The sequence below is a fragment of the Amphibalanus amphitrite genome, unplaced genomic scaffold (assembly GCF_019059575.1).
Source record: "Amphibalanus amphitrite isolate SeventyFive unplaced genomic scaffold, NRLGWU_Aamphi_draft 000057F_arrow, whole genome shotgun sequence".
NCBI lineage: Eukaryota > Metazoa > Arthropoda > Thecostraca > Balanomorpha > Balanidae > Amphibalanus > Amphibalanus amphitrite.
Window position 1 is genome coordinate 204,751 of NW_024881553.1, and position 27,807 is coordinate 232,557.

General features: G+C 49.2%; 2 protein-coding genes across 3 annotated transcripts in view; one reads left to right on the plus strand and one right to left on the minus strand.

Annotated features, from left to right (window-relative positions):
• Window positions 1-1,180: 1,180 nt before the first annotated feature.
• Window positions 1,181-17,567, minus strand: LOC122378273 (coiled-coil domain-containing protein 1-like). 2 transcript variants are annotated; one of them, XM_043359142.1, is made up of 3 exons: window positions 14,577-14,927; window positions 13,172-14,208; window positions 1,181-1,465 (listed from the first exon to the last, which is right to left on the minus strand). In XM_043359142.1, exons 1-3 carry the CDS (start codon window positions 14,676-14,678, stop codon window positions 1,309-1,311), a joined length of 1,296 nt encoding a protein of 431 aa, XP_043215077.1. In that variant the 5' UTR covers window positions 14,679-14,927; the 3' UTR covers window positions 1,181-1,308. The 2 variants fall into 2 exon arrangements, with proteins under 2 accessions (XP_043215077.1, XP_043215076.1); XM_043359141.1 differs by having other exon boundaries at window positions 13,172-17,567.
• A 1,714-nt stretch (window positions 17,568-19,281) lies between these two features.
• The window catches only part of LOC122378276 (serine-aspartate repeat-containing protein I-like), a 33,858-nt gene continuing 25,332 nt past the window's right edge, over window positions 19,282-27,807 (plus strand). Inside the window, exon 1 of the mRNA XM_043359145.1 lies at window positions 19,282-19,537. The gene's annotated coding sequence lies outside the window, so the exon portion shown is untranslated. The remainder of the gene's footprint in view (window positions 19,538-27,807) is intronic.

Below are 27,807 nucleotides of genomic sequence, written 5' to 3' on the forward strand. Positions count from 1 at the left end.
ATAAATATGAACATAGTACTAATATAATACTAACACAATATTAAGATTAAAGTGCAAAATATCAAATGAATATGATATTAACTGTTGCGCCGGTACGGCATGTGGTAAATCTCTTCCCAACCTTGGGCTGTGAAAATGCAGTTTTATTCACCTCGGTTTTTTGCTACGGACCTCGTGCCTACCGGCACTCGGTCCTCCGCACAAAAACCTCGGTGAATAAAACGCATTTTCCCAGCCCCGGTCGGGAATATATAATACCATCTTTCGGCTGACAACAGATGATGGATTAGCTCGCACTGACCTTCCATATTTGTATCCGTTCGTGGCTTAGCATTCGTTTTCTCATCGAGCTCCTATGTTCCAGATCTGGCGTTTTCGCAAGCACCCTTCGAAATCTTCACAAGTGGATAGCCGTGGTAAGTGCACATTGCTCTAGGTTTTTATCGGTATCTGATTAATTTGATGATCACTTAATCCCTGATCCTGAAGAGGCCGTTATGGTTCTCGATGGGATTACATGAGGCTTTTTCATAGTTACTCTGATGCTGCAGTATTGCTGCAATTTACTGTTGCACCAATTAATTTCTCATAGTGTTTTTATCCATTGCAGTGCCGTGCATCCTCTCCCTTGGACGAAACGATTAAACGGGCCGATCAAGACGAAAATGACACGAATTGTTCAGGTATGTGGCGAGTGCCGAATGCGCTGCTCCTTCAATGGCCAGGGTGATTCTTAATTTCATATCTCGATCACAATGATGTTATGCAATACCATCTTTCGGCTGAAACCAGTGATGGACAATCCTCGCACTGACGTTCAGTTTGACTTGCGGCTTGGCCCTATGTTTGTGTGCGATATTCTGACGGCCATTTTGGTTGCAGGGACCCGCGGTGAGGCGTCTGTCTCCGGCGGACGGCCCTGCCACCTGGTGACTGGTGAACTAGGTGGCGCGCGCGGGACGCCGTTTGCCAGTGTAAGATAAGTGGTGTGCGCTCGGGCATCGGGGTATCTGGCCAAGGCGTTGATGTAACATGTGGAGGCTGTGCGAGAGAAATAGATGTTATGCATTTAAATGTCTTCTTTAACAAAACCTAGTGAATCATGGGGTTGCTGAATCCTTTTCTTAATGATCCTGAGCGCCTGTTGCCTATCGTGAAAGCGCAGTCAAACCCAAACACCGTCCTAACTGGCATCTCCCCAAAATGTATTTCTAATTTGGATACACACAAACCCATAGTCAATTGCCATTGCCTCAACATGTGAGGCCGCTGAGTAGGCGTATCTCGTATCGCCTCCTCCCGCTGCTGTTAGCCCTGCTGGATAAAGTCGCCGCGCGCCACGTGGTGTGCCGTGCAGAGCACCACCAGCTGCAGGCTGAGCAGGGCCACGGCGCCCACCGTGGCGGCCACCATCAGGCCGTGCTGTCTATCGGCCACCTGCCACAGAGTCGTGTAGCAGCCGCGCCTGCGAACACCGCGGGGGGACGCGCACGGAATTCAGCCACTGCTCTGGTGTTGCGGGATGCGTAGTCTAAAGGAGATTAGGAAGTCCGAAGTCGTGCAGATGTTTTGGCGAAATGCCGGGTTCCTTGTGGCAGTGGTCAGTAATAATGACCAGATGTGTGCATAAATCCAAGAAAATGGATCTGGGGTCTGATCCTACGGATCATGATCTCGGATCGATCCAGCTCTTTGATTTATCGAAGATCCGTAGAAATCATAGATCGAAGTATTTTTGTTTGAGATATGGGATTATACATCCTCATTTTTGTCAACACAAATCCCAAAAGATCACTTGTTGCAAGTCACAGACGTTCTGTTTTAGTTGTTTTATGTGATTGCACGTATAATCCACCAGTATAACGCCTTTTGGAGCGACTAACGGAGCGAGCGAGAGGGTGGGCCTTGCACGTGCGAAATTTCGAGGGGTACCCCCAACTGACTTGTGCACGGCATCTTACTAACCGGTCTCTAGCAGGGGTGGATTTTTATATTAAGTTGGGGTTGCACGTGCAACCCCAACTTTGAATTGCGCAACCCCAACATCTTTTTGTGCAACCCCAACTTTACAACTGAAATAAATCGGCGGGCGACTCGAATGGTGCCGCCCCCATAACCCTGAGTCATCCCAAAACTCTATGCCACCCGTTGACTTGGCACCATCTTTCAAAAGAGCCCTACCCATCATGTAGGCAATAGTCACCCCTCAACTATCTAGTGTAGTTGCCGCCTCCTCAGACCTCAAATGTAGGTGCCGCTTCCTCGAATGTAGGTGCCGCCCCCTCGAATGTAAGTGCCGCCCCTCGAATGTAGGTGCCGCCCCTTCAAATGTAAGTGCCGCCCCCTCGAATGTAGGTGCCGCCCCTCGAATGTAGGCGCCGCCCATTAAATGTAGGCGCCATCCCCTCGAATGTAGGTGCCACCCCCTCGAATGTTGGTGCCACCCCCTCGAATGTACCTAAATGCCGCCCCCTCGAATGTAAGTGCCGCCCCCTCAAATGTGAGTGCCGCTCCCTCCCTCGAATGTAGATGCCGGCCCTCCTCGAATGTAAGTGCCGCCCCCTCGAATGTAGGTGCCGCCCCCTCGAATGTTGGTGTCGCCCCCTCGAATGTAGGTGCCGCCCCCTCAAATGTTAGTGCCGCCCCCTCGAATGTAGGTGCCGGCCCTCCTCGAATGCAGGTGCCGCCCCCTCAAATGTTAGTGCCGCTCCTTCGAATGTAGATGCCGGCCCTCCTCGAATGTTGGTGCCGCCCCCTCAAATGTACCTAAATGCCGCCCCTCGAATGTAGGTGCCGCCCCCTCGAATGTAGGTGCCGCCCCCTCAAATGTTAGTGCCGCCCCCTCGAATGTAGGTGCCGGCCCTCCTCGAATGCAGGTGCCGCCCCCTCGAATGTAGATGCCGGCCCTCTTCGAATGTAGGTGCCGCCCCCTCAAATGTTAGTGCCGCCCCCTCGAATGTAGATGCCGGCCCTCCTCGAATGTAGGTGCCGCCCCCTCAAATGTTAGTGCCGCCCCCTCGAATGTAGATGCCGGCCCTCCTCGAATGTAGGTGCCGCCCCCTCAAATGTTAGTGCCGCCCCCTCGAATGTAGATGCCGGCCGTCCTCGAATGTAGGTGCCGCCCCCTCAAATGTTAGTGCCGCCCCCTCGAATGTAGGTGCCGGCCCTCCTCGAATGCAGGTGCCGCCCCCTCAAATGTTAGTGCCGCCCCCTCGAATGTAGGTGCCGGCCCTCCTCGAATGCAGGTGCCGCCCCCTCGAATGAAGGTGCCGCGCCGCCCCCTCAAATGTTGGCCCCGGCCACTTATGCATAGGTGTCATCGGTCATCCCATAAAATGTAGGTGCCGTCCCTTCGAATGTAGATGGCACCCCCTAGGGTGTAGTTGCCGCCCCCTAAGGCCTAGTTGCAGTGCAGCCCCCTCAAATGTAGGTGCCACCCCCTAAGTGTAGGTGCCACCCCTTGAAATGAAGGTGCCTTTCCCTCACATGTAGATAGATGCCGCCCCCCCCCCATGCGTGGGTGCCGCCCCTCAAGTTAGGGTGCTGCCCATAAAATGTAGGTGCCGCCCCCTCTAAGTGTAGGCGCTGCCGCCTCAAGTGCAAATGCCATCGCCGCCCCCTCTAATGTAGGTACTACCCTCCTCTCAAGAGCTTGAGCTGTCACAAGGCCGTATAGAGCTGTCGGACATGCAAAAATGACCAGTTAAAAAAATCGTGGATTTCGATTCCTGGTGCGCCGCTCACCGCTCAGTGGGGGGTGGGGGTGGTGCCCAGTGGAGGTCGCAGGGGAGCATCAGGGCCATGGCCCCCCAAAGACAAATCAGGGGCCATCATATGATTTGCCCCCTTAAACCACCGATGGGGCCCCGATGGGCGTAGGGGCCCTGGCTCTTACCCGATTGTCACGAGGCTCAAGAAACCAACGCCAGGTATTATGTAACAGCCTCCATACCGGTCTTTGAGTATCCTTGACTTCTGAGGGCGCTTCAGTGGCCTTCAAGGGCCCACCTTGACCGATGAGGGCCCACATCGACCGATGAGGGCCCACATCGACCTCTCAGGGCCCTCCACTGGCCCTTGAGGGCCCTAAAGCGGCATCAGGAGTCCCCCAACCGGCCTTTGAGGGCCCCACACTGATCTCTTGATGACCTCATTTCTGTCTCTGGGGTTCAGGACTGACCTTTGGGTGCCGGTCACTAAGAGCCCGCATCGACCTCTGAGGGCCTCAAACTGGCCTTTGAGGGCCCTGTACTGGTCTCGAGGGCTCCCAAACTGGTCTCTGGGGGTCCACGCCTCTAATGGCCTCATTTCTTTTTCTGGGGGCCCAAGACTGGCCTTTGGGTGTCCCCGAGGGCCCGTACTGACTTCTGAAGGCCTGATGCCGGTCTCTAAGGGTCCACATCGGCCTCTGAGGGCCCTATGCTGACCTCTGGGGTCCAACACCGACCCATGCTGGTCTTTTAGGGCCCCACACTGACCTCTGAGGGCTCCACGCTGGCCTTTAAGATACCACACCGGCATGTGAGGGCCCACGTCGGCCTCTGATGGTTCCAAACTGCCCTTTGAAGGCTCTGTACTGGTCTCTGAGGGCCTCACACTGCCGTTACGGACCCACGCTGGTCTTTTGAGGGTCCAAACTGGTCTCTGACGGCCCAAACTGGCCTCCTAGGGCCCAACGCCGTGGCTTCAGATGGCCCAATTTCTGTCTCTGGCGGACAAAGACTAACCCTTGGGCACTTCTGAGGGCCCGTACTGGCTTCTGAAGGCCCGATACCGGTCTCTTAGGACCAACATTGGCCTCTGAGGGCCCATCCTGGCTTTTGAGGACGCTCTGTCCGGTCTTTTAGGGCCCCATACTGACCTCTGAGGGCTCCACGTTGGCCTGTAGAAATCACACTGGCCTCTGAAGACCCACGTCGGCCTCTAATGGTTCCAAACTGACCTTTGAAGGCCCTGTACTGGTCTCAGAGCCCAGAGGGCCCTAAACTGGCTTCTAAGGGTCCCAAACTGGCCTCTGAGGGCCCTAAACCAGCCTCTAAATGTCTCACACCGGCTGCTGATAACCCCATTTCTGTCACTGACACCCAAGGTTGGCCCTTGTCCCTTGGGTGCCTCTGAGGGCCCCGTACTGGCTTCTGAAGGCTCTATGCCGGCCTCTGAGGACCCATGACGGTCTTTAGGGGCCCTGTGGTAGTGTGCTCCTCGATTGTCTCCCTGGAGCCGCCTCTGCGATGACTTGCCCGCCGGCGCATGGGCCGACGGCTGGGGTCAGCGGGCGCGGTTGAAATGTGGACCAGTCTTGTTCGAGACACAATGCAAGCGGGAGCCCTACTGTCGCTTATAACAGGCCCCACACTGGACTCTGAGGGCCCCAAACTGGCCTCAATGGGCCCCAGCCGGTCTATGGGGTCTCTACACCGCCACTGATGGCCCTATTATGGTCTCTGGGGTGCCAGGTTAGTCTGGTCCCTGAGGGCCCACATCGGTCTCTGAGCCTGGGGGCCCATACAGGCCTTTGAGGGCCAATACTGGCCTTTGAGGGCCCTACACCGACCTCTGAGGGCCCCGAATCGGGCACCTCTGAGGGACCCACACTAGCCTCTGATGAACCCACTCCGGTCGCTGGGGGCTCAAGATTGAACTTTGGGTGCCTCGCACTGGGCTCTGAGGGCCCACATTGACCTCCGAGAGGTCCACACTGGCTTGTAAGGGATCATATTGGGCTGGCCTCTGATGACCAACTGGTTCTGGAGGGCCAGTACTGGCCAGTGGCCACTCAGGGTCCCAAACCGGCTTTTGAGGGCCATAACCGGCATCTGATGGACCGAACCGGACCCTGGTGGCCCAAAACAGGCCTCAGAGGGCCCCGCACCAGACTCCCATCTTTAGTCTCTGGGGTCCAAGGAAGAACTTTTGGCTTTTCATGCCGTCCTCCAAGGTTCCCTGTCAGTCTCTGTTGGTCCCCATGTCGGAATTTCGGAATTTGAGGGCCGTTATCTCGTCGCAGCGGGCCGGCATTAAGGTCTATTACCATATCGGGGTCACATCGGTTTCTGAGGGCCCATGTCTGCTGCCAAGGGTCCCTGGTCTCTGATAGTTCCATTTAGGTCTTTGAGAGCCCGGGCCTGCCCATCATAGGCGCCTCATGCTATCTTCTTATTCTCTGCCGATCTCGGAGGGCCCCTGTCGATCTGTTTGGCCCGTGCATGTTTTTAAAGGGACCCTCCCACCTTAACATTTGTTTTGAGTTGAGATAGCCAAATTGGTGGCCATGGCCTGAAAATACCGGTTTGGGCACTCACAACATCGAAAAATGCTTTAATTCGGAGATATGGAATTTCAAACTTGCAGTTTTCGGATTCTAAGGGGCTAATGCATTGGTATGCCCCCTTAGAATTTGTGACGTCAGCGGAGGTCTAACGACTTTTAAATCTTTTACTAAAACGTTTGGTAGCACGCGGTGGTATATGCTGCTTTGCGCGCAACAAATGCCGCACTTTCAAATAAAGTCGCTAGGAACAGCGGAGATCCCAGAAAGTAAACAATAGTAAAAGTCTAATATCTTGAAAACCGGTGAATATTTTTCGATGAAATTTGGTAGATATTCGTTTTCGCTCTTCCTGAACCGAGCGACATCACTTTCATGCCAATTCATTAACTTTTTTGAAGGTGGGAGGGTCCCTTTAACCCTCGCCCGCACATGGGGGGTTGGTTGCCACCCCCCCCCCCCAGGTAGTCTTTCTGCTCTGCACTCGACATTTTTAGAGCTAGAAGGCTGATTTTTCGTATAGCTGCTCCTCTATCCTTTCTTGATGTGCACTGAAAATTTCAAGTTTCTGTGACCTTTGGTTTCGGAGATATGACCTTGTTTTTCAGGTCATGTCATGACCCAAATGGCCAATTCTCGACATCTTGCGTTGGCTATGGGCCTTGTGAGCTTTTGACACCTTGATTTCGGCCTTTTTTACCAGTCTTACCTCCCACCCATCATGGAACATGTTGTTCGACGATGTGCAGATGTCAAGGTCAAGGTCAAGGTCAACCTAGGTCATCTAAGATAATTGCGTTTTAGGCAAGCGGAATTTACTTTTTGTGAATTTTTTTGACTGCATTTTTGGTAAAAGCTTCTCAGATCATGATTTCATGTAATATGGACACATAAACAATCGGTGCACACATCAGTATACACACAGACACACAGACATACAAACACATATAATTGACCTTGACCTTACTTGACCTGAAATGACCTCAGCAGCAAAAACCTGGTCGGGTAGTGTGAGAAAGAGGTTCTAGCTGGCTTGGCACCAGAAAACAGCAGCGTTATCGGTATATGATAAGCAGCGCACTTGATATCCAACGGTGACCCAAAACAGCAACATTTTTTAGTTTGACCTGACCTGGAAGGTCAATTACTGACCTGAGAAGGTAAAACTGGGTATCATTGGATTCGTCTCTTCCCAAAGAATCTTTTTGGTCTTTACCGCTAAGCTCTATCTCCAACAGGAACGAAATGGCGCGGGGGGGGGTGGCAACCACCCCCCCCCCCATGTGCGTTCTAGGATGGGAAAATGGCATGTGCGGGCGAGGGTTAAGGGCCGCTGCTAGTCTCTGAGAGCCCCATGTCGTTAGTTGTGTCTATTTTGGGTCGCATTGGCACCACACATGTCTCTTAGGGCCCATACCAGTCAAGGGGTCCCACATTGACCTCTCAAGGACCAACGCTGGCCTCAAGGGCTCACACCACCTTGGAGGTTCCGAACTGGCCTTTGACGACCCCGCACTGGCCTTTGATGACCCCGGGCCCGCACTGGCCTCTGATGGCTCAGGCAGGTCTCGTAAGACCCACGCTGGAGTTCAAAGACCCATACTACTGTGCGAGGTCTCATCCGGTTTATGAGGGTCAATCTCAATACTGGCCTTAAATGATCTTACGCCGGGCTTATATGTATATAAGGGTCTCATACTGGTTTCAGAAGTTTTCCGCTACTTACGAAAAACTTCAGGGGGAGGGGGCGGATATTCGCCCCCCCCCCTCCGCGGTACGCGGGTTAAGCTAACACACCGCCCCCAGCGAGGGTCTACAGGGGCCCCTTTGCCAATTCGCCCCCCCCCCCAACGCCAAGTTTACGACCGTACCTGGTGGCGCCCACTTCCGGACTATTGCGCCCCTCGGAACCGCTTTGGGCGCCCTTTCAGAGCTGTGCAACCCCAATAAAAAACAAAAAAATCCACCCCTGGTCTCTAGCGATGTGCCAAATTTGAGCACAATCGGCCCAGCCGTTCTCGAGATATGGAAGCGGCACCCTGCACGTGCGCACGTGCAAAATGGGTCCCAACTGACCTGGGCCTCGTTTCATAAAACTCTGCCGTAACTTACACCTTTCCGTAATTCACACCCTTTCAAACTACGGAGCGCAAATGAAGCGGTTTAACAAAGCCACAACTGGAATTGTTTACACCTCCGTAACTAAGCACATTTGCGTAGTTACCGTAATTTATCAAGCGTCCTACAAATTACAATTTCATGTCAACACTTATTTTTTTACAAGAAATTATAAAACAATTATGTTGAATTTAAATCGTAAAAATTATTTATGAAAAAAACAAAACCGATTTTGCTGACCATCCTTTATTAAATCAATATATTGAAAACAGCAGAAAGCCAGCTAAGCAGAAGTGCCTTACTACGAAAGTGGCGCGGCGCGGCGAATAAACAAAATTCCGATAGTTGCCACAAAAAGCGACTGGTATGGAAGATTTGCAGCTTCTTTTTCTCATTTTGGCTGTTCTTTCTTCCTCACCGGGCTCAACATTATAAAATATATTAAGAATTAGCTTCGAATCTTCACATTAATTCAAATTCACGCAACATTTTTGTGCGTAGTTTACACCACTGATATCAAGAACTTGATAAAATAGTTGGCGTTAATTACGTCGTTTTATGAAACCCAAATGGCATCAATTGGTCCGGATTCAAGCATTTGCCGTAAATGAAGCTCCGTAATTTCGATGGCGTGAATTACTCCGGTCTCCGGCTTTCTGAAACCGAATTGGCATCAAATACGCCAAATCTGGCATAATTGACGGAACGCCGTAAGTAATTCCTTTTATGAAACGAGGCCCTGTGCACGGCACCCTACTAACCGGTCCCTAACTGTGTACCAAATTTGAGCGCAATCGGTCGAGCCGTTCTCGAGATCTGGAAACGACCCCTGCACGTGCGCACGTGCAGCAGCACCCCAACTCTGGCACATGGATATACAGTGTCTGGTGGGTGCCTACCTACATGCCAACTTTCAGCGCTATCGGCCAAGTAGTTACCGAAATATTGCAACAATTGCAAAACTGACCTCTTCGTTTTGCACGTGGCACGTGCATAAGGGGTCACCCACATGCATCGGGAATAGTCCAATACTTGGTAGAAGGAATGAAGCTACCCTACAAAAATTACCGCATGTAAATCGGTCAAGTGGTTGCTGAGATATAAGCCTCGCAAAAGCGTCCGCACGGCCGGCCGGCCGGCCGCTCATACTCAGAAATTTCCGTTAATCTAAGGAAAGACTCCGCTTGCTTCGCTCGCTCCGTAATAATTTTGTATTGTACGTATAATCTACCAGTATAACGCCTTTTGGGGCGACTAACGGAGCGAGCGAGAGGGTGGGCCTTGCACGTGCGAAATTGCGAGGGGGTACCGCCAACTGACTTGTGCACGGCACCCTACTAACCGGTCTCTAGCGATGTGCCAAATTTGAGCACAATCGGCCCAACCGTTCTCGAGATCTGGAAGCGGCACCCTGCACGTGCGCACGTGCAAAATGGGTCCCAACTGGCTTTTGCTCGGCACTCTACTTACCGGTCCCTAACTGTGTACCAAATTTGAGCGCAATCGGTCGAGCCGTTCTCGAGATCTGGAAACGACCCCTGCACGTGCGCACGTGCAGCAGCACCCCCACTCTGGCACATGGATATGCAGTGCCTAGTGGGTGCCTACCTACATGCCAACTTTCAGCCCAATCGGCCAAGTAGTTACCGAGATATTGCAACAATTACAAAACTGACACCTCTTCGTTTTGCACGTGGCACGTGCATAAGGGGTCACCCACATGCATCGGGAATAGTCCAATACTTGGTAGAAGGAATGAAGCTACCCTATAAAAATTACCGCGTGTAAATCGGTCAAGTGGTTGCTGAGATATAAGCCTCGCAAAAGCGTCCGCACGGCCGGCCGGCCGGCCGCTCATACTCAGAAATTTCCGTTAATCTAAGGAAAGACTACGCTCGCTTCGCTCGCTCCGTAATAACACGGAAATCTGGTTCCAATGTTGAGCATGGCGGGATCCATTCGAATCATAGATCCGGGATAAATTTTCACGCCGGATACGGTGGGATCATGGGTCCTAACCTGCAGTTTGCTCCAAGATCCAGTGAGATCATAGATACGTCACTCGGATCCATGTACATGTCTGAATTAATTACCCGAGGCGGACACGTTGGCACTGCTTCAACTAATAGCTCCGATTATGGATGCGGAGTGCAGGCGTCGGTGCGATGTCCCTTGACCGACAAATGGGGAGTAGGGTGACACTTATTTTCTGATTTTTTGAAAAAGCAAAAAGGCAGTTCATTTTATGGTTCCATATTGCATAAAAACATCACATGCAAGGTTTCATCCGGATCGGATTATATTTAACCGTGCCTCCTTGAACTTGAATGTGTACGCTTTTATCCATTGGGCCGACAGTGTTGACCTTTCTGGTATGTAAACCATAAGCAAAGTTTCTCAGCTATTTATGACGATGCAATCATAAAACAAAAGACTGTGGTACACGAAAACTAGTGATGCATTGTAAAACGATAAAAAAACTGAGATAAAACTCAATGCGTCTTGTGGCAGTTGGCAAACTTGGACATCCTGACAACTCTAAGCATCTGCGTCGAATGCTATCGCGCATTACTGCAGATGCCGGGTGACTGTGCCTTTGCTAGCGTTTGGAAACCTTCCACGGTGTGCCTCCACCACCTGCAGGATGTACTGCCTCTGGTCCTCATCCTTGGTGAGGGTCAAATTGTACGCTTCCATCAGAGCGACGCCACGCTCGGCGAAGTTGTTCACCACCGTGATGCCGTTGGCCTTCCCCGCTGCGGCGACATAGCGGGGGTCGTCATGCCACTCGGCAGGGTCGGTCTCGAGGAAGCCGTCGTCAATTCCAAGAGTGACGAAGAACTTCCGCGGCGATGTGGTCACTGGTCACGAAGTCTGCGAGGGTCTTCTTCGTCAGGTCTGCGCTGAGATCAACGACGGCCCGCTTGGTCCTCCGAGCCTTCGTTCGAGGCGAGGGCCTCAACCATGGCCCGCTTTCCATGCAGTTTGTAGGCTCTCGTCAAAGACCGCCAACGGGACGAGGCTCTCACTCAGATACCACATGTGACGTCGGGCGAAGCCACTGAGGAGCGTCTTGGCGAGGGAATTGTCCTCGTACACGGCCAACGTCTTCAGAAGGGAGAGGTCGTTCTTAGGGGCCGATGTTGGGCTCGGCGCGGTGTATCACGCGGGAATGTAGACCGACACGGCAAACTTGACGAATAAACGACCAAGAACAACCTCTCCCTTCTGACGAAACCCCCCTAAGAACGACCTCTCCCTTCTGAAGACGTTGGCCGGGTACGAGGACAAGTCCCTCGCCAAGACGCTCCTCAGCGGCTTCGCCCGACGTCACATGTGGTATCTGAGTGAGAGCCTAGTCCCGTTGGTGTTCTTTGACGAGAGCCTACCACTGCATGGAAGGCGGGCCATGGTTGAGACTTGAGGCCCTCGCCTCGAACGAGGGCTCGGAAGACCAAGCGGGCCGTCGTTCATCTCAGCGCAGACCTGACGAAGAAGACCTTTGCAGACTTCGTGACCAGTGAACACATCGTCGCGGACGTTCTTCGTCACTCTTGGAATTGACGACGGCTTCCTCGAGACCGACCCTGCCGAGTGGCATGACGACTCCCGCTATGTCGCCGCAGCGGGGAAGGCCAACGGCATCACGGTGGTGAACAACTTCGCCGAGCGTGGCGTCGCTCTGATGGAAGCGTACAATTTGACCCTCACCAAGGATGAGGACCAGAGGCAGTACATCCTGCAGATGGTGGAGGCAAACCGTGGAAGGTTTCCAAACGCTAGCAAAGGCACAGTCACCCGGCATCTGCAGTAATGCGCGATAGCATTCGACGCGGATGCTTACAGTGGTTAGGATGTCCAAGTTTGTCAACTGCCACAAGACACATTGAGGGGAATCTCAGTTTTTATCGTTTAACAATACATCACTAGTTTTCGTGTGCCACAGTCCTTTGTTTGATGGTTGCATCGTTACAAATAGCTGAGAAACTTTGCTTATGGTTTACAAACCAGAAAGGTCTACACTGCCGGCCCAATGGCTAAAAGCGCACACATTCAAGTTCGAGGAGGCACGGTTAAATATAATCCGATCCGGATGAAATTTTGCATGTGATGTTTTTATGCAATATTGAACCATAAAATGAACTGCCTTTTTGCTTTTTTTTTAAATCATAAAATAGGTGTCACCCTAATGGGGAGTATAGATTTATCACAGAGTTTAAATAAATCACAGATCTAGCGATTTGAAAATCGCTAGATCTGCGCTGACGTCGCAAATTCAGAGGGCCCCTCTAAATCCAAAGTGCTGTAACTTTGAAATTAAATATCGCGGTTGGTGTCAAAGATCCGGCTTCAGTCAAAAGTCAGGTATCCCAAGTTTCAGCTCTATCGCCGGCGTGTTATGAGCTATCACGAAAAAAAAAAACTGGGTATTAGGGGTAGCTTCCGCCCCCCTCTCCTTTCCTCTCCCCCCCCCTCCATCCGCCCCTCAGCCATTATTGAGAAACTGGCGGGCACGGTGCAGGCCATTGATCAGCGCGGCTGAGCTTTTAAGTTTTTAACCAAACTGATAATTGGGATGCGGATGTCCCGCCCGTCCCTGGCTTATATCCGAGCAGTGAGACTGGCGGCGCAAGGATGAATTTTGATTCACCAGCTACCCATGCGCCGATTTGAATTGATCGAATTCGAAAAGATTTGACCTGAAAAGAGCCGACCTTAGCGAAAAATGGCTTTTACTAAGGTCACTGCGTCTCTACGTTTGTACGTTTGAGTACGATTGCTCACATTTTGACGTGGTGGATGTCCCAGGGCTCCGGCCCGCCGTCCAGCTCGGTCCGGTTGCTGAGCAGCTCCTCCAGCGTGGCCTCGTCAGTGGCGTTCATGGAGATGTTGGCCGTGAGCATGCCGGTGGAGTTGAACACCACCATGGAGGCGTTGCCGGGTGTCACGCTGTTGGGCTCCACGGTCACTGTGCTCGGCTCTAGACTAATGCCGCCCGCGTCGTTGGCGCTCCTTTTACTCCGGATGTTAGTTGAGGGATCGGCCGCGTCTAGTTCCGAGAGTTCAGTATCCGCTTCTTCAGGCTCGATCTCGTGCGAGATGTATCCTGCTTCATCAGACAGATTGTCGGCTTCGGCTAGCGGCTTCACTGCGTTAGACTGTATTTTCTCATCAGATATAATGCCTTCTGTTTTGGGCGGTGGCTCTTGTGCTGTCACAGCAGGTTTTTCAGCTGTATCCTTGGCGACTTCGCTCATATCCTCCATCTCCACGTTAAGAGCATCGTTCGGTATTTTCTGATCTTCAGTTGATGCATCGTCTACCGTGGACGATATTTCGGGCTCTGTGGATACTTCGAACTCATCCTCCTGTGCATCGTCCACGTCAGATGATATATCGTCCACGTCGGGTATCACATCGTCCACATCAGACGACATATCGTCCACATCAGGTGACACATCGTCCACATCGGATGACTCATCATCCACATCAGACGGCTTGTCGTCCACATCGGACGAATCTTCCTCCTCCTCGGGTGGTGCAATTTCCTCCTGGTGCGCGGCGGCCTCCTCGTCTGTGAGCTCCCCGCGGACCGGCGCCTCCGCGGGCGGCGCGGTGGAGGGGCTGGTTGCGGCGCTGACGCTGGAGGTGGTGTTGCCGATTGGCTCAGTGGTGTTGAGCGCGGGCGGGGGCGTGGTGGAGTGCACTCGGACGGCGCACTCGCCGCCGGGACCGGTGGAGGCGCAGCAGGACAGCGGCAGCTGCAGGCCCGCTGAGTGGTAGTCGCGCGGCCCGTCCACACCGCAGCACGGCAGCTTCCGCTGCAGCAGGTTCAGCAGCTCAGTTAGCTGGTGAGGGTGCTGACGCATCTTCTCGCGATAGATCGTGTGCATTCGCCGCTGGAAGTTGAAGCGGCCAAACAACGGCCAAAAGAACAACACCATTTGCACCATGAATACGAATGCGACGAACGTTACGTATGCGAGCAATATTTTGTAGGAGTTCGATAATGCTCCATAGATACCCAATGCGGATATGAAAGTGCTCACTATGCCGAAGGTGAGAAGGATGTTCAGAACACTATGACAAACCTCACACCTCTCAGGCTTAGCGGTAACGGCAATAGACGTTACCACAGCTGCGAAACCGATAACGAAAAATAGAATGTTTACGAGAACCAGGAACGCACGGGCGCATACAAACTGTTGTCCTTCATTAGCTTCGTCGTCCGGAGAACTTGGGTATGGTATCCGGTAATGCTGCAACGTAGTTTTACTTCTAGGGGAGCCATCTGCGACGTCAAATGCCCACGATGGCTTGGTGCTGGTGCCTAGCGAGGAAGATGAATACATTGCTTTTACTTTTTCGCAACAGGAATCTTATAAGCACATGGTATTACTCTAACCGCTTGTTTTAGCCAATATAACTATTTATTTCTCATAGTTTTACTTGATTAATTTTACATTTAACGTTTTGGTGGAAAGAAAAATTAACTACACTTGTATTTTATTCAAAACGTATTCGCAAAAAAGAAAATAATTGTTTTGGCAATTGGCATATTCGCAATCGTGTTCACGTGCGTCAATAACACCTTCTACCGCTACCCATACTGAACTGTTTCTCTTCGGTTCGGTCACTAGCCAAGTCGCTATTCAGCACACATTGAACGAAATGCCGAGACCAACGAAGCGCGTAAAACCATACAAGAGATGTGTACAGCGCATAATATGAACTTAAATGACAGTTGGAATGGAACGACTTCTCGCCCGGCCAGACCTAGAATTTTTCGCGGGAAATGGAATGTGTAAAATTAGTTCGTTGGTCAGCCGTTGAATTATGACATCGAATTCAAGGACGATCCGAAAGACATGCCGATAGGCTTTGTTTGCCGTTCTTCTCTGTTGTTCTTGCGACATTTAGCGGTAAAGGAACATTCGTAGCAATTTAGGCCTGTTTGATCCGGCGGGTTTCTTCATTCCTTCTCACTCTCTCCCCTCTAGGTATAAGCAATATGTTTGGTGCGCATGCCGCATATCATAAAGGCATGGTGTTTCTCCTTAGGTCGACGTGCTCCGCAAAACAAGCGTAGGAACCATGGGTGCAGTGGGTGCAGTTGCACCCACAATAGTTCTCCAGTGAGTGTAGGTAATGTATTCTGCACCCACAATACTCTGGAACGAAGGCCCTTTTTCTCACCAACACTTGTCCCATGCAACAGGACGAATTCAGAATAACACACCCTCTACCCACCTTTTGAAGCACTTGCTACTCTATTGCTCTTCAAAACTTATATCGCACGTTTTGGCGGTCGGCTGGGGAACTAGGAGCTCAGAATATTACAAATATGGAGTGTGCTGCAGATATTCCCACACGGTCTAAAGGGAGAAAAAAGAGGTGAAACACATGTGAGAGAGCACATACCGATGACCCACTCCAGAAAGCTTAGTCCGATATCTTCAAAAATGGCCAAGCTAGCCGCTTCCGCATTTAGCGATAGTATTGCAATTCACCGTTACGTGAATTATTTGACATCAATACCTAACCAAACATGCACTTTTCGGTACCTTTTCCACATCGTGCACCCACGAAGCTCGAAGCTCGCCTGAAGCCGTTTTCTAAGACCGGTTGCAATCAATAACAAAATAGAGAACCAATGCCCGGTGCCGCTCTCCCTAGTCCCTACCCTCCCCACCCCCCGCTCCACCGGCTATGGCCTAAAATCTGCACCCACCGGGTTCCAAATGCTCCTACGCCCAAGCGGCAAATTACCCTAGTCGGTCGTGAAATACGCCTCGCTCGTGCGACGTGTATGTGTCCGGGCACGGGCAGTGTTGGAAATGAGCCCCTTTTCTGGTCCCGGGCGGGTCCAAAAGATTTTATTCTCCTTACCAATTTTATACTCCGGCACCTCTGTGTCAAAATGTGACTAGCAAAAGAACAGCGACTGGCGCAAAGTCGCCCAGACATCAACGAACTAGCAAATTAAGGAACGTTAACCGATTCTGGAGTTTTTATGCTTTGTTCAATTAATAACTCATTGATTTATCAAGTCATTGGGCCCGCGAGATTCATGCACAATCCGCAAATTTGGGATAAGGTGGATCCCTAAAAGTTATCCTTTGTTGTGCTGTATGGTAACCAACTGACTGGTCTTCCCACAGGATCCTCCATAAATGAAGTCTCCCAGACCAGTCCTACGTGGAACCGGTCCCTGGCCTGCTCTTCCCGGCTGTTCCTGCTCCTTAACGGTCTACGCACTGCGCCCAACGGACTTTGTGGACTATTCGAAGACGCTTTGATCCTGTTCGTGAATCTCCTCATGTCAATCCATATTATCCATTGTAGCACATTCAAATGTACAATTTGTGTTCTAGCTGGTCAAATCGTGCACAGAACTAAGACATTCGTTACATTGAATGACTCACCGCACATCCAACTTGCGTGCCTCGTGGGTGCCTCGCCCAAAATTCTTATGATACGTACCTAAAATCGAACAAACTATGATTGTAAATGTCAAAACCAGCATTTTTTACACATGCCATGCATCACACGAATTGTGACGTGAATGCATCATCAATGCTTCATATTGTGTTGTGTATGCTCTTCGTGCCTAATAAATGTGCACTTTTTATGCTATCGCCTATCACCAGCAGTGACAAATTTTGGTCTCAGTTATTTTCTGTAAGAGTGAACGAAGTAGACCGAAATGAAGTGAACAGGGTGTGAACATAGCTGTGAATCGGTGTCCGCCTACTAGCATGCAGGTTACTGGCCGTCACGTCATCTTGACATGACACCCACCATAATGCATGGAACGGGCAGCATTTCACACGTTGGCACGTTTCTTATCACGAACAAGTCCGGAAACGAAATGCAAGATGCGCTTATGTTCGTTAAATCGTCTTTCTCGACATGTTTGCGAGAAGGGCGAGAAGAATAGGCCACAGGACAAAGGTCATTTTGGGTCAGGGTTATGAAAATTTAAGTGAACATGTACAATTGATCAATACGATAGTGTGACAATTTTCAGCGAGGTCTGCCGCCCTCACGATGGTTATTAATGAAAAACTGAGGAGCTATTTTGACCCCGCCCCCTGCAAGTGCCGGATAGACGCTCTCACAAGCAGCAGAAATGTATGCTATACGAACGAGTCGAGACTGAATTTGCTCCCCCCCCCCCCCCCACAAACACACACCAACCGCAACCGAACCGTCCTGATACCGTCAGTCTCCGAAACTCCGCTCCGGCTCACACGGTCCTTGCATACCTACGGGCAGCTGTGCTGAGCTGTGCCGCTGTGCTGCTTGGCTGGAATCCGTTCCGGCCCCTCCTCCCTTGCTCCTCCCCATTCAGCGGCTGCCGCCAGGCAAACTCTGCAGGTTTTCTCTCCAGAATTATGAGCTACTTCTAGTCAACAAGTCACGAGTAAGTATAAATTGTTTCATTGTCAGCAACAACAAAAAAGACAAAATAAGGCTGTGATAAAGCCTAATATTACGGTCCCACAAAATGCATGCATCACAAAGCGGTAAAACTGTCAGCTCTAACCCTATGATTCTATTTCTATTCTATCAAACCGGTGACGGCATCTATGGGGAACTCTGTAACCTCGGTTTTTCTGTACGGTTTATTTCAAAAACCTTAAATTTTGCCGTTGTTCGGTGCCACGGAGGCGTCTAGAAAAGGGCTTTAGAAATTAAAGTAATAAATATAAAGGGCATCAATACCTTCCCCTGAACCTCCTTCATAGTTCTATTAAAAGAGCACAAGAAGATATTATCCCAATAGCGCACAAATTTGTTCCAAACACGGCTACATCATTATTAGGATTCTCCGCAAAATAGGTCTTGGGGGACCAGAAAAATTTCTGATACCAAAACGGTTTCCTCCCACTTTTTTGCATTCTACAAGAAGATAAGTTCATGCTGCTTACTTTTATAGCTCAATAATGCAACTTTCATGGCTTGGTTCAAAATTATATTGAATTTCCTGTTTCTCAACCGGAGAATAAAAATTGTTTATTTCGTGGTCACTTCTCTTATATTCTCCTTAAAACTATTGCACTTAGCACCCCCAGAACTTAGTTTTTGCCACAAATTTGCTTTATTTACCTTGGGTATCAGTTATAGGCTATTTCGTTGCATATAAATAAGATTTTACGATATTTTGGTCCGTCCATCGAAGCTGACATCGCCATGTTTCTTCTGCTGTGGCGTCAGCTGATCAATCATAGACTGAGCCAGATCGAACCATGTGGTCGCGGGACGCGGCAGTGCCAGGCCCATGTCGTCCCCTATCTCTCTGCGTGTCCACTAACACGAATGACGTCACGCATGTGGGCGGAGCTATGGGCGGAGCCTAACGCACGCGGCAGTCCAAGCCGCCATATTTGAATTTATATTTTAATAGAATCTTGCCGATATTTTGGGTGAAGTCAATTTATATGGATAGCTTGGTGACAGTTTAGCTATACGAATAATAATTTATTATGGATGTGCGTATATTCAGCTTGGAATTGCAATTAAAGTTCCGCACCGCATAGATTCGAACTCGGGACCTTTGGAATACTGCGCGGGCACGCTAACCACTACACTACCGCGACCGCGCGGCGGCCGGCGGCAGGGAGGCTGCGGAGACATGGGGGGACATTTTACGTTTTTGTGAAAAAAGCAAAAGATTTAGCGAAAAACACGTCATAGATAACTTGCAGAAAATTGTCTGCTCTTTTAGATAAGATACTTAAGTTTGATATATCTTGTGCAGACTTCATTCTACAGTGCTTCGAAAATCGCTCATTTACATGGGGATTGAACGGGGCTTCGAGACTTGACTCCAAATGACGTCACGAGCTGACGTCACGAAAAGGTAGAATCGCCGGACGACCCTACCTGGTATATAGGGCCTTGGGCAGTGCATCAATTGGTGTTGTCTGCTATTGGTTGGTTGGGTTGTAGTTTATATCTGATTCATGGTTGCCCTTTTTTGCCCGGACTCATGGTAAACAGAACATTGATCAGTGCACATGACTGCATAATAATTAAATATTTAAGCAAAGCACAAGATGAAAGCGGTTGGAGTGAGCTGCCCAACTTGTCAGAAGTTTGAGTTATAGTTTCGGTGAGAACCGGCGCGATCGTCAAAATTGAAAGGTAAGTTAAGTACAATAGTTGCATCCGGAGTAGGTACCTATGCATTGTCGGATCTGGGTTGGATGATTAACCCGCGCCCCGTAGGGAGGAACGAAACGCCCCCCTCCCCGTCCTTTTCCGTAGATATCTCCTAAACGGCTGCAGATATCGCCACCAAACTTTCAGGACCCCTCCGGACATCTATTTTACACATTGTGACCAAAAATTTTTCCAGAGGCTATGATGGGTTGGCCACAAATGGCGTCAGAATGATGTCATGTTCTGTCATTTTCCACAAAAAAGGTTTCGCGAGAAGATCTGTCAGGCCTACAGCTTTCAAAACACAGAAAATGTTCCTGACATAAAAGGTGAAGAATTAACAGGGCTATAAAACTGCTATCTCCGATTTTTGAAATTTTTAAATTTTGACCCCCAAAATAAAAAGTAATTTTTGGATATAATAGCCAAAAAATCCCAAAAGTTTTTCGAATTTCGAAAAAACGAAATATATATAATAGAACCTACCGTCTTCTATCCACATACCAAATTTCAGATCGTTGCCTCTTTGTGGCCAGGTTATATCGAGAAAACTGTTGAAAAATGATGACGTCAAATTTTCAAACTCAACTTTTAGCCATTCTAGACCACGTAGCGCAAAACAAAGACCACCAGTAGACTCCCCGTGACGAGCTGCTTCGGATCGATACCAATTTTATGCAAAAATATCAACTTTGAAATTTGACCTTATTTGACCTGACCTTGACCTGACCTTCACCAGAACATAACCTAAACTGACCCCAAAGGTTGTCTTACCCACATAATCGCATTTGTCATGTAAAATGGACCATAAAACAAGTATCACACGACATTTTCATTTTTCATATTGTGACCCTCAGTGACCTGACCTCTGTGACCTGACCTGGTATCAGTGACCTAAGATAGCAAAATATGTGTTTGACGAACAATTATCCACCGATGATTTACAATAACATACCAATTTACTCGATTTCACAACACATTTCTTGAAATGCCCGTAAACGGTGAAATTGCGACCTTTGACCTGAACTGTGACGTCATCGGTTGGACCGAGGTCAATGAAATTGGGTCACAAGGTAGTTCCCCGTTGGGGCTATCGAACGCCGTTTGAATTTTGAAAATCAGGCGGTAAATTTTCGAGATCCTAGAGGAGGGGGGTCGAAATGGCCCCCCCCCCCCCCTTTACGGGTGGTAGGGTCTGTCGATAGCCCTACGGGGCGCGGGTTAATTGATACTTAATGTCAGATGTGCACGCGCATCTAAACGTTGAATTTGGGTCATTGGGAAAACCACAGGTTCTCTGATTAGTGATTGCAAGGAATCCCATGTCACAATCTCAATTATTGGATGATCTCACTGGAATTCTCAAAAAAAAAAAAAAAAATCTAGGTAGGTACATCTTTAGCCCAAATATGTTAACCCGCGCGTTTTTGGTACACTTTATCATACATCAATTCGACACATGTTGTGAAAATTTCAGACCAAGGTCATTCAAGGTCAGGTCACCAGGTCACTTGAAGTGACCTCACCTCATAAAAAGTTTCAATGTCTGTCATAGCTACACCGAGTGACCGATCGCTTTGAAACTTTCAGCGATTGCTAAGAGCAATAACATGTACAAAATGTATATCTCAGTATTTTGATATCGATGACCTAAGGTCAGGTCAATTTTGCGACCTCCCCATTATAAGTCAATGGGAGAAAATTGAAATGCGTCTCTTTTGGACGAAAGGCATTATAAACACTCCTAAACACCGAATTACAAGTGGTTTAGACACACTGAACATGAAAATAGTGTCCGTGACCCTTGTTTATGCCCTGAGGTCATCATAGGTCACGAATGGTATCTTACAGTTTTTCGCAAATAACTTTTGATAGAGGCATGCTAGAGCGATGAAAACGCCTTATATGTGTTCAGCTCGACGATACGGATCGACTGATATGCAACATGACCCTTTCCGGTCAGGTCATGACCTTGACCTGAGGTCAAATTTTCAAGTTGACCTTTCAAGGTCAAGTTATAGTTCATTCGATGCGTCTTGACGAGAGGAACACGATGCCGGTAAAAGTAAGCTCGTACAAGGCTTGGGTCAAAAGTTATTGCAGAAAAACTGTTTCCGAAAAAATCGTCTATTTTTGCAGTTTTTGCCCCCTGCAGGCAAAACCGTTGACGTTAGGTCAAATCTGAGAGAATTACTCAGAAAGGGCGTTAATAGGGCTATCGAATGCGCTTTTCCGCGGCGCTGTAGCTCTATTGGTTCCCGAGTTATGCGTTGGCTTCTTGGAACTTTTCGACATTTGACCTGGAAATCGGCGAAATTTTGCCTTCAATGACCTCTGGTGACCTGACCTCTGACCTGACCAAAAAATTGACCGAAGTGATTTCGTCATTATTTTTGACGCTCTTTCGAACGCCGCCTTCCGCGTATCGCTACGTGGCCCAGGAGCCGAGTTACAAGGGGGGGGGTGTTCAAACACCCCCCCCCCCAGCAGGGCGTGGAAATCCAGGACCCCCAGCCGGGCGCGGGTTGAAAATGTGAAAATGGACCAAATGTTCCGTTTACTATCTGCATAGGCGCGGGAGCCGGGGGGGCAGTGGGGGCAGCTTGCCCCCCAACTCTGGGGCCGTGGGGGCGGTGCCCCCACAGCTTTGAGACGGGATACCACACTTTTTTGCAAATGTTTTCTTTTTTGTTGAAAAAGCCGAGGGATGAAAAACAAGTGGCCTAAAACCGGTGAGAAAACTAGATTTGGGGGTACCCTAGGTTGATCTCTATTATGGTGTGCCCCCCCAGTCGGAAAGTAGTTCCCGCGCCCCTGGTAATGACTACTCTCCCGGCCCAGACCCGCTGCATCCGAAAAAACACTAAACACTTCCTATCGAGTCCCACCAAACGATCGTCCCCCGGCTCGCTCACAAGCTGCAGAAAGGCGAGCCACTCCATTTTAGTCGCTTCTTTGTTCGGTATAGGCGCCTAAAAATTTTGACCCCGACTGTACTTCCTTCTCCTTGAGGCCTGAGGGAAGAATGGCCGGTGGCGGCCCCGTGGCCCGTTGCCTTGTAAGGTTGCTACGTGAGACACATTAGCAAAGCTCACAGATCCTCGCAATTCGTATAAGCCAAAGAGAAAATGAATACCTTTATTGCAGCCAGTTATATACTGAACTCTACTCTATGCAGCATAGGCGCGGGAGCCGGGGGGGCAGTGGGGGCAGCTTGCCCCCCAACTCTGGGGCCGTGGGGGCGGTGCCCCCACAGCTTTGAGACGGAATACCACACTTTTTTGCAAATGTTTTCTTTTTTTGTTGAAAAAGCCGAGGGGTGAAAAATAAGTGGCCTAAAACCGGTGAGAAAACTAGATTTGGGGGTACCCTAGGTTGATCTCTATTATGGTGTGCCCCCCCAGTCGGAAAGTAGTTCCTGCGCCCCTGACTATCTGTGGGATTAGATGACAGTGGGAAACTGGGCCTCTGGATTTACAAATTGATGCATCAATAGTCTTATTATTTGTGAATGGAGATATCACCATTTGAGTACCTATGAGCAGGGCTGTGGAGTCGATGGATTTTCGGCGACTCCGACTCCGGCTTTCAAAAACCAGCTCCGACTCCGACTCCGGGCAGAATTGTCGACTCCGACCGACTCCAATTCCCGACTCCGACTCCGCAGACCTAGCAGGGCTGCGGAGTCGACAGATTTTCGGTGACTCCGACTCCGACTCCGGCTCGGGTTTCTAAAATCGACTCCGACTCCGACTCCGCAGCCCTGCCTATGAGCATCATCTTTCATTTTTGAACGCCCTTAACCCTCGCACTTGTAGAGGGTGGAGTGGTCGGATGGACCCCCTTTCGTTTTTTTTTCGCGAATAACTCGCGCAAAACTTGTTCGATCGCGACGAAACTTTCTGTACACTCGATTTGATCAATTTTACACCTACTCTGAAAATTGCACGATCCTGACCTATTTTTTGATATGCATGGTGCTTGGAAATAAGATTGTCTGCACCATGTAGGGGAAGGAGGGTGAATTGCGCCACCTTAAGGAAAAACGCTAATTGTAAGAAAACCGCTGGAGATATAAGCATGCACTGGTAACCACTTCAAAGAGGAACTCATTAGCTACGATTTAAGAGCATCCCGATCAATTAAGAATGTTTCGTTTGCTTCCGACAGCTGCTTTTCAGAAACATGCAAAAGGGCGCATTTACCGACAACTGCTGTAAATTGCGCCAGGGGGATGGCGCAATTAGAATCAAATTGCGCCCTATACTTAAACATGGCTAAGCGAATGAGACGGAATGCATACACCCCGGCAGTGTAATGTCATTGCGGCTTACTTAAACATTTATAATGTTAATCAGGCTGGATAAATAATAAATGTAGATATAAACAGCGATTTTTTTTGCCCAGGTAAATAACATTACATGTGTCCGTATGTTTGTAAAAGTGCAACGAAAACGTTTTATGTAACCGACTAGATATATGTGAAAGTATGGTTAAATTTTCAATCGTTTCTCTCAAAATTATTAATTTTTATCGTTTCGACAACTTGTTGACATCAGTTTTTACTTTTTGATCATAGCTGTCACCTCTCACGCCCGAGTCCATGTTGAAAATGCCGTATTTTGTCAATTACACCACAAGTTGGCAGCCTAAATGGCAGCTACATTATAAGTTTGACGAGAGAAATAATTTGCGGACTGGCGACAGCGGGCTGCTCCCCTGCCTGGCATTAAACTCCTTCTTTATTGCAATCAGTTAATGGTGCATTCATACTGTCGTGATACAATAGCTACACCATTATTCTATTTGCGCCCCCATGGCGCAATTGCCATGGGCGCAATTGGAATTGAGGTACTTTTTAATAAAAGCGTAGAAGTTATCATAAATATGCTGAAGGAAGTTTACTGTTTAAGTGAAATATAATGAAAAAATGGGCTTTCTTTCTAAATATCACTCTGAAAATCACACACGTATCACAGATTTTTATAGCCAACGGTTCAAAATACTGCAAAAAAGTTAAGAAAACGCCGTAATATCTTTGATGGCGTAACTGAGCCCTGCTGATTGGCTTCGTCGGAGAGCTTGGGCCATAAAATGAACTATCAGGTGGTGAAAATATTGTTTTCGAACACAAAATTATAAACATGCCATTGAATTCGTGGGAATGTTGGTGGGCGCCATTGGTTAGGAGGGCGCAATACACCCACTTTCCCCTAGGAGGGCGTATCCAGGAATTTTGGTGAACATATATTTTTTTGCAGCCATAAACGCGGTGTTCCTGTATGGTGGACTAAACATGGGCACTGGTTGGGCAGCCCATGTAATGGGGTGTAGGTGGGCTGGATGTGGGCAGCCATATGGGGCCCACGTGTGCCCCACATGGTACCCAGTACCCACCTTGAGTCCATGTGGGCCAGCCCTGGTGGGCCCCACCATTTGCCCAGGGACAAATTAATGTGGGCCCCACCAAGTGGCCCACCTTGGCTCCATGTGGGGCCTTGGTAATAATGCTGACTGGGATCAGCCATCGACACAACGAAACGCCGGAGGAAATGTACCACTTTTAACTTGGGGTTTTGAACTGGAATAGCAGTTTTGCAGCTTGAGTTGAGACTAGCACAAATCAGGAGCTTTTACAGCCGAGCGATCACCCCAGACAAAGATATTCCATTTATCTTTCCGAAAATAGTGTCTTACGCAGGAATGTGGTGTCTTACGTAAGAATGCGGAAATTGTAGCCACTTGTCGCAGAGGCCAAGCTCAGCCAATCAGCGTACAGTTGGTTTTAAACTACGCAATATGATTGGTCAACGCGTAATAAGCTTCCGCGTGGAACACTATTTTATAGCCTCTACCAAAGATGGAATATAGTTCATCCTATATGAAAATATTAAAAAAAAACTTTGTACATATGAAATATTTTCTTTTTTGATCATTATAAGCCTAAAAAATCGCGAAACTGTAGTAACAACTAATTTGAGAAAAGTGGTATATTTCCCTTAATTTCCGACTCTCGACTGCACCGAACACACAGCACAATTTTCAATCCTTTCTCGTGTCATAAGAGCGTCGTGTCACCCTCTCTTTCCTCAGATCACAGTCTCTCCCCGACTCTTCGCTTATCTTGTTGTCAGTCAGAGGCATAGTTACCCACAGTAGTCGTATATATTGGTCATATATATCATCATTCATCACCCATAGTAGATGATATATTGACGCCATATCGCTTGTGTTGCACCGTGCACGCCTAAATATGCCTAGATATAAGATACTAAGTAGGTACATGCATATTCACTCGCTAGGGCTAGTAAGTTAACAGTCTCGTTGGCAACGGTGAGGTTCTCGCATTTTTATGAGAACAGCTTCAAATTATTTTTGAAATTATCGTTCCCATCCTCAGACCAACTCATTCGCACCCTCGCTCACAATCTATTCCGGGCTGGTACTCAACCCCCACCAGATAACCGTCGCGGTGGCGAGGACAAGATCTCGACCGATCTAAATCCTCTTCGGGATGGCCCTATGAGCGATAGAGTGGGCTGTCCAAACGGGAACTCCCGTCCCACCTGAAAGGTCTTTCCTGATACGGCTCACCGTAGCCACTTTCGTCCTCTTGACGGTCTCTGCCGCTGTGGCGCACCATCGATGGTACGTACGGTCCAATGGCTCCGCTCCACCAGCTATCATGTCGTCATCCCACAGCTCCGCAATGACATTTTCAAGCCGAAAGAGATTGCCCTTAACAAATCAAAACACTTATCTTTGCATGGCCATCAGTCCTTCCAATAAAAACAAAAACGATTTAAGTTAATTTGCATCGCTGCACTGTAACGAGCTTCTACACACAATGTGTCAGAAAAAGATGTTTCATTTTAACGCGTTCCAATAAATATGGATTGACATGGGAATGCACAAACAGGATCACAGGCGTCTTCTGGTGGTCCACGTCAGCTGGGTGAGCCTTGTGGGCTCTGGATCAGGAACAGCCGGGAAGATCAGGCGAGGCAGGACTAGGAGACACCCATTTGTAGGTCCCTGTCGGAAGGCCAGTCAGCTGGTTAATAAGCAACTCAAGTTCAAAGTTAAAGAAACGTCGAGCTTCAGAGCTCAACAAGGGAAGATGTGCTCTATAAACAACACATTTCCTGTCGAAATCATACTGACAGTAGGTTATCAAGTTTTTTATGACCTCTGCCGGCCCGTGCCGAGAGGGGTCTGCCGTTTGCTTTCACAATTCACATGAATTATTTCTTGAGAGGAAAACAGGGAAATTTCGTTAATTTCGGATACTGTGGGAGGGGAAAATGTTTCGAATGCACCCCCCCCCCCCCCCGAATCCGCCAGTGTCACGGCCGCATATCCAATTTCGGGGCTGCTGTTCTCCGGCCAGATTTTATTCTCCGGGACCAGGACTGAAAATGAGAATTCCAACACTGGGCACGGGGCACTGTTGTGTCCGTCTCTGTGGCCAGTGGCCACCTTAGTTTGTAATTGCGACACGTCCATCATATGACACCGGCGTCCCCGCAATGGTCAAAGTCGTCGTCTGTCCATCGGCGACGGTGAACTTGTGCCGTGGAGTGCATTTTCGGGGGGGATCCAGGGCGTCGCAAGTCCATCTACGACACGTCGCAAGTTACGACACATATACCGTCGCAAGTTGTGTCGTAGCGGAAAAGGAGGGATGTTGAAAGAGGGGTTTGTCGGAGGATACGACAGAACGTAGCTGCGACGAGGCTTAAATACCCGCTTTACTCATGAATTTAAAAGGCTACACGATCAGCTGATCCCGTAGTAAACGTCAGTAAGGTCGAAAACTCTATCACGCATAAAGGAACATTCGCCCTTCTGGTTTGCGAGCTTATGAGACAGCAAAGTCAAGCATGTTCTCTGATTCTGAAGCTTTGTCTTAACTGGGTGACTTGTGGTTACTAACGCTCACGTGATTTGCCATAAAATTTGGGATCGATCACAGGAGATTCGTGGCTATAGGGCATCTAGAATCGATGCTTTAGAAGAAATGAGTTCCGAGAGTTTGAGGTCGCAGAGAGGTAAGAAATTTGTAGATGGAGATCACAATTGGAGGTTACAGAGGTCATCTGGGACACGTCAGGTCACAGAGGTCAACTTAGGGTCATCACAGAGCTCAATTGGAGACCACGGAGGTAATCTGAGACACGTCAGGTCACAGAGGGCAGCTTGGGGGCACGTCAGGTCACAGAGGTCAACCTAGGTTCATCGCAGAGCTCAAT